Below are 9,701 nucleotides of genomic sequence, written 5' to 3'. Positions count from 1 at the left end.
AGTTTTCTGGATTGACAAGGAAATAATTTCATGATCAATGAATTATCCAGCCAGAGTCCACGATAATTTTAAGATATCTGTAGCCTCTTTCCACCAAACCCGTACAAATAAGTTGATAAAGAGCTTAAGGCCAAGCCCTATTGCACTGTTTCTCACGCATGAGTTTAGCACCTCCATAAAATTGTGCAACAAAGTAGTTAAATTCTGCATGTAGTGTAATGATGGATTCACAATAACTATTTATTAAATTCTCTTTCAATACCTCTTCCTCACATAACTAATCGCACTCTTATACCATAATCATGTAAATACATGAAAGAAAGAAAGAAACAGTACAATAATTTCCACTAATGAACTAAAAAGATCAAAAGGATTGAAAAGGACAGCAGGTAAAATAGCTCAGGGCTAGGACAAAAAGGAACCCTTGATACATACAACATTGCACACTGCAACTTTTGATTGAAATGTATATTCGTTACAAGTTGGGATTCTCAAATAGAAGATTTGGCAATATTGAAGAGGTCAACCAGAAAGATAGCTTCTTGCAAATTGAGCATTATGTTCCAATTTTCACTGTTGGTTTACAATGTTGCACTTTTACCATTAATTCTTGGATTTTCCTGTTCTGCTCATTACTGCCCACTCTCTCAAGTTCATCCACAAGATATTTGTATGTAATATATTTTGGGACTATATTTTTCTCTACCATTTCCTCAAAAAACTGGCAAGCTTGATCTAACATGCCAACTTTGGAAAGCTCATACACTATTAAACTATAGGTTCCAAGATCAGGAAAACAGTCCTTGCTACGCATATCTTCTAACAAATAGGAAAGAATTTTCATTCTTTTCATCCTGCAGCACATCTTAAGCAATGGATTGTAAGTTTGAAGATCTGGCTTACAATTGTTTTCTTCCATTTTGCAGAAAAGTCTCAAGGCATTTTCCTCCTCCATAAATTCAGAAGTCACAGCAAGCAAGGTATTGTATGTAACAATATTGGGTGTAATACCCTTCTTTGGCAGTTCCCTAAGGACTTCATATGCACTTTTTAATCTGCCTCCTTTACCTAGAACAAAAATCAAGGAATTGTAAAAAGCGATATCAGGGGTGCACCCACTTGCTTTCATTCTATCATACATTCTCAAAGCTTCTTCAATTTTCTTTGCTTTGCCTAGGGCACGCATCACAATAGTATATGTTACCACATTAGCAGGACAACCCTTCTCTTGCATTTCATCTAGAAGCTTATCAACCTTATGAAAATCCTTATCAAGACAATATGCTTCAATAAAATTAGTGTAGGAGACAACACATGGGCTGAATCCATGACTTTTCATTTCTTCTATAGTCCATTCTGCCTCCTCAAACTTCTTTGCCTTGCACCATCCATGAATCAAGGCATTAAAAGTGTGTGCATCTGGGGGAATTCTGTCCTTCAAATCTACAAAAATATCCCACACATGTTCTGCATTTTTTTGCTTACAGAGCACATCCAAGAGCACATTCATGGCTGCAGTGTCCATTTCAACACCAAACTCTTCCATATCATTGAATGTCCTGATTGCTTCTTCCCACTTTTCTGCACCACCATATCTCCTAATTGCTTTTGTAAAAGTCCTCAGTGAAATCAGCCCACCAACAAGCTTCATTTCCTCGATCAAATTCCACATTGCTTGGAATTGCTTCATTTTTCCCAGAATATCTACCATTGTATCGTAATCTTCTGGACTGTGCCTGTAAACAGGGAAAAATAATTAGGGATGGACACTTTTGCAAATGTAGAACACTTGAAAAAGTTTCCCACTTCAAGAAGTAAAAAATGTTAAGTACTATACGCTAAAATTTTAAGAAGATAAAATTCATTGCCAAAACCAATACTTGCAAATTTAAGCAAATTTACTTTCATAGAAAATTTGTTGGGGTTAAGTCAACCGATAGAGAGTTCAGACAGAGCCTCGCCAGGTAAATGACCAAAGTTAAGAGCTTGATAGGCTTAATCCGATCAAGGAATCCTTAATCCGACACCCAGTTTCTTTCTCTATTTCATAGGAGTCCTTAATCCAACACCATTTGGTTTATTATGCAATCAATCCTATTGTAGAGAATTCTATTCAAAATCTATTCCCATCATGGTGATGGGATCTTGTGGAAAGATCTCTTTGATTGCATAGGAGATGCTTGCTTGGAGCTCAATCTATCCTTTGCAACTGAATCTTCAAAACCCAAAGCCTTTTGGATGGCATCTTGCAAATGAGCTTGTGGATCAAATGCACTAACCGATCCTTTGAGGGGCTCAATTAGGCCTTCCACAAAGAAGACAATAAGCCTCTGTTCTGACGCAATGGAAATCATAACTGCAAGCCTTTGAAATTTCGCTACATGATCTTCCACCCCACGTTCTTGCTTCGGCTGTGGTAGCTCTCTAAAATTAGTTTCTGGATGCCTCCTGCCAACCTTTATATCGGCCTTTGGCTAAATTCCTACAATGTGGTGATTAAATTGTGCCCTTCTGTTACATGTCGTGGCACCACCATTCATGAGCCACTCCTTCAAGATGCAAAGCGGCAAATCTTATAGCCTTTTCTTCAAGTACTGGGTTCGATGAGAAATATGTATCTAATTTGTGCAACCAAACCTTTGCTGAAAAATTATCAACACCATCAAAAGTTGGAGTAATGATTTTTATCAAACAGTGTTGAATCTCTTTCCTCTCTTCATAGTTTCTCCTTCCATGCCTAGTTTCTTTCTACATTTCATAGAAGTCCTTGAAGGTCAAATCACTGTGTGGCAGGGAAAGGCATAGTACACATCATTAAATATTTTCATGTCTTCCACTGAACCCAATTGTTCTTCGACACCTCTTGATGCTTCTATGTCTAGAATTCTTGCCTTGAAAGTTATTGTATCAAATGTAACTTTCCCACCACCAGCTGAAGCTCTCTCTCCACCAGAACTATTTCCTTTGGCACCATTTTAAGTGGCTTCTCAGCAGTTAGTTGATGGCTGTTGAGCCATCTCCCTCATGCTGGTATGGATCTCTCTGATCTCCCTACCAAATTCTTGGGAATTCACTTCATCACTGTCCCCCATTGCTGCCTTTTCTTTTCTTTGCTTGTATAATCCACAGGCTAGCATAATGCCAAGCTCTGATACCACTAAAATATACCCACTTAATTATTGTGTAAATCAAACCAAGACATGGAACTGGGGTAGCAGAAGAGGAAACATTAGAATTCAGATTGTAACAATGAACCAATTCAACGATTTCACAATTTTACAGCACCAGTTTGTATACACAAATATAAACTGTGTAATATTCAGAAAATACTCATATCTTGGCAATGTTCAGACATTATTAACTGCAGGGACAAATCTGAATTTACACAATCTAGCATACCAATTACCAGCATACATGCAGACCTCTCACATATCTACATCTGACTTTGACAATGTTAGAAAGAAGAGATATTACTCCCGCACATCTGGAAATATATGCAGTGATAAGTTTGTGTTAAGAGGCACAAATATAGAAAATCGATATGGGTGGTAACTGTCTTAGAAACTCTCCCTGTCTGAATCACAGAGAACTCCAGTGGTGACCTAAATGGACTGGAATAGTACTACACCCTGTTTTATGACATTGTCAATACTTTTAACTTCTATGTCAATGTGTGGTAAATATGCATGCAAGATTGAATTTACATCAGATAGATGCTTTGAAATGAGCATATGTAAATTTTATGTTTTTCATTAATGTTCAATGCTATATCAATATGATTATCGCTTTTTTTTAATGTATATGAAGTAATTTATCTGATGGGTTAACAAATGTTGTGATGACTAAGTTGGATGCAGGATGATACACCCTACCCCCCAAGATAGAGAGGGAGAGCATCACTAGAGAGAGGGTTATAGACAAGGAGAACAATGGAGTAATGCCATCTAAGTTCCACACACACACAACCCATCACCTAGCTTCATGTTGTCATTTGTTTGTGGTCAAGCTTATTATTTGAAGTACTTTATATCACTTCAGATAAAGTGTTGATTTGAACCTATGGAGATCCTAAACTGTCTAGATTTAATACTACAACTTGGTTCGATAGAACTTGAGTCTAGTTTCATGTTTTTGTCAATTATTTATATATTTAATTGATGTATATACTATTTTGAATTCATCAATACATACATATGTGTTTGTGTTAATATGTATAAATGTAAACATGTGTCCATAATAGATAAAAATTAATATTTATATGTGCATGTATGTATAGATATATATACATCTACATAAGAGTATATATGTATGAGTGAATGAAAAGAAAGGAAAATGTATGTTTATGCCAATGTTATATATTCTTATAATACTGGGATTAAATTGTTAAGTGGCTTAGCTGCCAAGGTATTATAACTAAAATTACTTCCTTATCTCAGAAAGAAAATTCATTGAGCAAAGCAGTATCACTGTACCAATTTGCTTAGCCAATTTCATATGGCTTAATATTGGCTGGCATCAATATATGTAATTTTGTTTAGTGATATCTAAGCCACCAATGGACCGATATTGGCAAGCCTAGGTGACATATACTTGTTTGTTCTATCTTAAACAATAAAATTCCACAACGTCTTGTGCTGTATTCATAGCTAATCAAGCTATAGTTACTATGTCGGTAGAAGAGCGGTCTCCTTTGCAATATGCTTTCATTTCTTCAAACTGTTATTGGTTTCACATTGATACAAAGATCATTATTTTATGCCAAAATGCTAAGTTGGTGAACATTTTGGCAACCTACTTTGTCTATCATGCTTGATAAAGCTTTGCATATCGATTCAAAAAAATTTCACCTGGACTTGTGATGGGAGGTTAGTAATTTGTTTCGAACAATAATTTCTTAACTTTCACTGGTAACTCTTTAAAAGCAGTGAGAGCAAAACGAAAAACGGATTCTTTGGGCATGATGGAAAGTGGAAAGATGAATATCTTTGGAAGCGAATGTTTGAAAGATGTTTTTTAAGGAGCTTGAATCCAGTTTTTCTTTTCAGTATGGATTATGGTATGTTTCAGTAAGAGCTCGAAAAGAGAAAAGAAAGTATGGTTATTATAATAGTTTGCGAACTTTGTGAGTACTCTCCAGTTGTCGAGCACTCTATTTTTTCTAGGTGAGTTTTCACAAGTTTAACTATTGTGTTTTTTTTCTAAGTTGCTGATTCGGGTTCGGGTACGGATTCGGATTCGGGTTTCGGGTTCGTGGGTTCGGGCAAAAAAAAATTTCCCCATTTGGGTTCGTGAGTGTATATATATATATATGCAAAAAAAAAAAAAAACAAACACACATAGTTTTTAATAAAACTAAGTCATTTCATAGTATGAATATATCAATGTTACTTGATTATTGATCAATGCCAAATGTCAAAGATAAACATTATATACTCACTCATTAATCTATGTTAATGTTGTAAATAAATCATACATTGAATTACTAAAATGCAAAATGGAATTTCAAAACACAGACTACTTCATCAAATTGATAGATAATAAATTATGATTTAATAAAGTTTGAAACATGGTGATAAATCTTAAATGACTCAATGAGTCAATGACAAATGTTTAAACATAGTTTATCAAAGATGCAAATGCCCTTCAAGGGTCAAATGGGTCATCAAAATATGAGGGATCAATGGCTTCATCCTCATCTATATCATTTTCCTCATCATTGGAATCCAAACCGATTCTACTAGCCCCAGATGCAGCCACATCCTCCTCCTCCTCAACATCTAGCAAGGCAATTCTAGATATATCTTGTACAGTCCTATCCAAGTTAGAAGTCTCAGGTAGTACATCCCACAACTTCTCTGGTCCCTTCTTATATCCTAGATCCTTGTGTGATAGGAGGCGCCAGTTGTTGTGAATAAATACCAAGTCCTCTGATTTCTTCGAACCCAACTGGTTACGCTTCACTTAGTGGATAAAGGAGTATGTACTCCAATTCTGCTCAGCAGTAGAAGAGCTCGCAAACTAGAGAGACAACCAACACAATTTTAAAAAAATAGAAATTGTAATTTTACAATACAATAGGAATTTATGAGTGCTAATTCGACAAGCTAAGTGGCCATAAGAAAAGGAAAAAAACTTAAATACATACTTGTGACAAGATCTTAATGGCAAGATGGAGGTACATGTAACTTTCCCCCTGTAAGTACCACAATCCAATGGCATCCAATCTACTTTGGTCATTGATTGCATCAGGTTCTGCATTTTTCCCTGAGACAAAATCTACAAACTCTCTCCTAACATTTGATGCCACATCAAGATCACTAAAGAGCTTGTTAAGTGCCCTCTTATACCCAGCAGCAACTTCAAGGTCTCTATATGGTGCCACTCTACCAAGAATAGCAAGTATCTCACCACTATAATATCTAGGAGAAAGTGCATATGCCAAGAGGTGTAAAGGTGTAGTCATCTCGTTCCAACAATGTAGAACAATTTTCTCCACCTTATTGTACAAGGTATCCTCAGGATCCTACTCTCTCCTCTGAATGACCTGGGATGTCAAATGATGTACATGTAAGTTATCTTGATGTAGTGTTAATAACTTAATTAAAATAAAAAATCAAAATCTCTCAATAAACAAGGATAAAGTATTGTATAAAAATTTAAACTTACTGATTTCATTCTTTCTAGCATGGAGTCCATGGCATCATATATGTTCCCCAAACAAGGCTCATCCATGTCAGCATACCGAAGCATAGACACGATGGGCTCGGTGAGTTCTAATACATATTCCACCCTATTCCAAAAATCATCACTCAAGATCAAATCCTTTACAGTTTTGACCTTTTTTGTATCAGCATGATTCCATCCACCCCATTTGTTGCTAATAACCATTTGACACAATGCCTCTTTCACCCTCACAAGTCGTCTAAGGATGATTGTGTGTGAAGCAAACCTTGTTTCAGCAACCTATTACCATGTTAATTCAAATTGTAAGTTAATATAATAACACAAAAATTAAAATGATAAATGAAGCTAAATAAAGTTTAAAATTTACCTTCAATAATTCCAAGCAGGAAAAAGTTCTGAAAATTGCTTGTGACATACAGTGGTTTGTCACAAACATTTGGATCTGCTCACCCTCATACACTTTTTTCATCCATTCAATTTGGGTGCCAATTGCTTTCATCACCAAGTTCAAGGTGTGGACAGTGCATGGTGTCCAAAAGATATGCTCATATCGTGCTTCTACCAAAGCACCTGCAGCCTTACAAACTTTAGCTTTGTCCGTTATTTCTTGGACAACATTGTCAACTCCAACGGACTCTATGGATTCAATGAGAAGTTGGGCAATAAAATTTGCATCCTTTACTTGCCCTTCATAATCAACCGCCTTCAAAAACATTGCCCCCTTGGGGCAAACAGCAATCACATTTATTAATGGACGGTTTTTGCAATCTTTCCATCCATCAGAGACAATGCTCACCCCCGTTGGGATCCAAGATATCTTATTGGTTTGAGGAGGTTTTCTACATTCTTTCTCTCATTATGCAATATGGTGGTTCTCAACTTTTCATATCCAGGGGCTCGGTAACCACGAGGTGCTTCATTTATTGCTTTCACCATCTCTCCAATAAGGTGATCTCACTAGATTGAATGAAACACCATTCATAATGAGGCAACGCCCAATCTTCATGTCAGCAATTTCTCTCTTCTCATTTTCAAATGCTGTATCTAATGGGCCTCTCTTGCAGGATGGGGGTGTTTCTATTTCATCTTCATCCACAGATGGGGTAGGTAGGAAGAGATGTGGTCTAGTGGTTGTTTGAGAGGGCGGTGTTGGTGGTTTTTGCTTTGACTTATCTTTTTTTGCCTTTGACACTAACCTATCATCCTCTTGTTGTTCTTTTAACATGTCTGCTATTTAAGGAGCTGGCAACCCTTTTTTACCTCCCTCTAGGGGCCCCTCACACATGGAAATCCCTTGACTTGGTGGACCTATCAAATGATGTTCAATCCGGTAATAGGAGCTTCTATATTAGTTTTGGCAAAAATTGTATTTCCATATATACCCTCCCCCTCCAACACATTGCTCAATTCTTGTTGTATACTTCCACAAAGGAGAGCCTCTATCAATTTTAAATCTTTGGGATCCCACCCCACCCACTAAACCCTAAAAACTCATTCTTGGATTCTTGCAATCTATTAGAACAAATTTAAAAAAATATTTCAGAACTTATACAAAACTTGATAAAATTTAGAACAATAAATATTTTTAAAAAAACTAAAAACAAACTATGAAAGAAGCAAAAGGAAGGATCAAATGCATACTTGGAACCAGAGTAACGAGAATCGCCATAAAATCGCCTGAATCGGCGATTCGGCGATTAGATTCAGCAATGGCGATTTTTTTGGAGTCGGAAATCGCCATTGCCGATTTCTTCAAGTGAATCGCCTGAATCGCCGATTCAGGCGATTCAGGCAAAAAATCGCATGAATCGCCTAGAAAAATCGGCAGGAATCGCCCGCGGCCAATAAAGTATAGAGTTGTAAAATTTTAAAAAATTGCTTGGTTTTTTTACTTTGTTTTTGACCATTTCTCTTTGTTATAACCCTAAAGGGCCTTCTATTTATTTAACATGAGTAGAAGAGAGGAAAAGTGAGAGAGAAGAAGAGAAAAGAAAAGCCATAGGTTTCTAACCAGCAAGAAAAAAGAGCACAAAAGAGATCAGCAATCCATTTGGGGAGGCCATCAATTGCATTGGGAGCATTAGGGAGCCAATCTCAACACTCCTCAACTCATTTGCAAGAGGTAAGTGCTCCTTTTTTTTTTGCATGTTAGTGTATTATGCATTTTTTGTTAAATTTTTATAGTTTTCAAGATTTTTAGTTTAGATCTTGAATGTTCTTTATTTTTACTAAGTTGCAAACTAGGGTTTGTTGTTTTGTAGCTTTTATTAGCTTCAAACTTTGATATTTTACATATAAATTTTTATTGCAGCAGCCTTTGCTTTCATTTTTTGCAAATTCGCAATGGGTAGAAAAGATGAATGTTGGAAATATAACGAAGAGTTTCCTGGAAGAACCAAATATCAAACAAAATGTATTTTTTGTAAAGAAAAAATAACTTCTGGGGGTATTTATAGATTGAAATACCACATTGCTGCTATACCTGGACACGATGTTACAATTTGCACTCACCAAACTCCTGAGGCAAAACGCACTTGCTTAATGGCATTAGAAAAAATTGAAAAAGACAAAGCCAATAGGAAAATGCAACTTGAAGGGTTAAGGGGTATTGGCTCCCATGTTCCCGCATCCGCATCTGCAGCCGCATCCACATCTGCATCTGCATCAGCTTCTGCATCTGTAGGTTGTGTTGGAGAGGGTTCTTCTAGGCCTCATTTTTATCCTAGTTCTTCTGCTCGTGCTGGTGCTAGTCGGTCACATACTGAGACAAAGTCCCACACCAACCTATTGCAGCCTAGAGTGCGGAAAAACAGAATGGATAGTTACTTTGTGCCCCGCACTACTCCTGGTTCCCAACCCACGCTTGAGGGCATGGGTTTGAACAAGGAAATTCATGATGCTGCCAGAAAGGAGATATGCAAATTTTGGTACTTTTGCAACATTCCATTTATTGCAGCCAGGTAATTGATTCTTTTTTCGTTGTTTTCTTTAAAGTTAAAATTAAAAGTAAAAGTAAA

General features: G+C 36.6%; 3 protein-coding genes across 4 annotated transcripts in view; 1 reads left to right on the top strand and 2 right to left on the bottom strand.

Moving 5' to 3' along the window:
* Positions 1-406: 406 nt before the first annotated feature.
* Positions 407-9,701, bottom strand: part of LOC149556305 (uncharacterized) — a 53,268-nt gene continuing 43,973 nt past the window's right edge. Inside the window, exon 2 of the mRNA XM_089830530.1 lies at positions 407-1,736. Coding sequence (XP_089686656.1) covers positions 557-1,736 — 1,180 coding nt within the window. The 3' untranslated portion in view covers positions 407-556. The remainder of the gene's footprint in view (positions 1,737-9,701) is intronic.
* Positions 5,534-6,963, bottom strand: LOC149556309 (uncharacterized). Its single transcript, XM_089785849.1, has 3 exons — positions 6,667-6,963; positions 6,146-6,544; positions 5,534-6,018 (listed from the first exon to the last, which is right to left on the bottom strand). The coding sequence occupies exons 2-3, from the start codon at positions 6,461-6,463 to the stop codon at positions 5,962-5,964; spliced, it is 375 nt and encodes a 124-aa protein (XP_089641975.1). The 5' UTR covers positions 6,464-6,544; positions 6,667-6,963; the 3' UTR covers positions 5,534-5,961.
* LOC149556308 (uncharacterized) lies at positions 8,311-9,659 on the top strand. Of its 2 annotated transcripts, none has more exons than XM_089830529.1 (2): positions 8,311-8,806; positions 8,999-9,659. In XM_089830529.1, the coding sequence occupies exon 2, from the start codon at positions 9,028-9,030 to the stop codon at positions 9,646-9,648; it is 621 nt and encodes a 206-aa protein (XP_089686655.1). In that variant the 5' UTR covers positions 8,311-8,806; positions 8,999-9,027; the 3' UTR covers positions 9,649-9,659. The 2 variants fall into 2 exon arrangements, with proteins under 2 accessions (XP_089686655.1, XP_089686654.1); XM_089830528.1 differs by having other exon boundaries at positions 8,996-9,659.

The sequence above is a fragment of the Cupressus sempervirens genome, chromosome 5 (genome assembly GCF_028749045.1).
Source record: "Cupressus sempervirens isolate cs-2001-9-10 chromosome 5, ASM2874904v1, whole genome shotgun sequence".
Lineage (NCBI taxonomy): Eukaryota > Viridiplantae > Streptophyta > Pinopsida > Cupressales > Cupressaceae > Cupressus > Cupressus sempervirens.
This window is presented reverse-complemented; position numbering and strand designations above follow the sequence as displayed.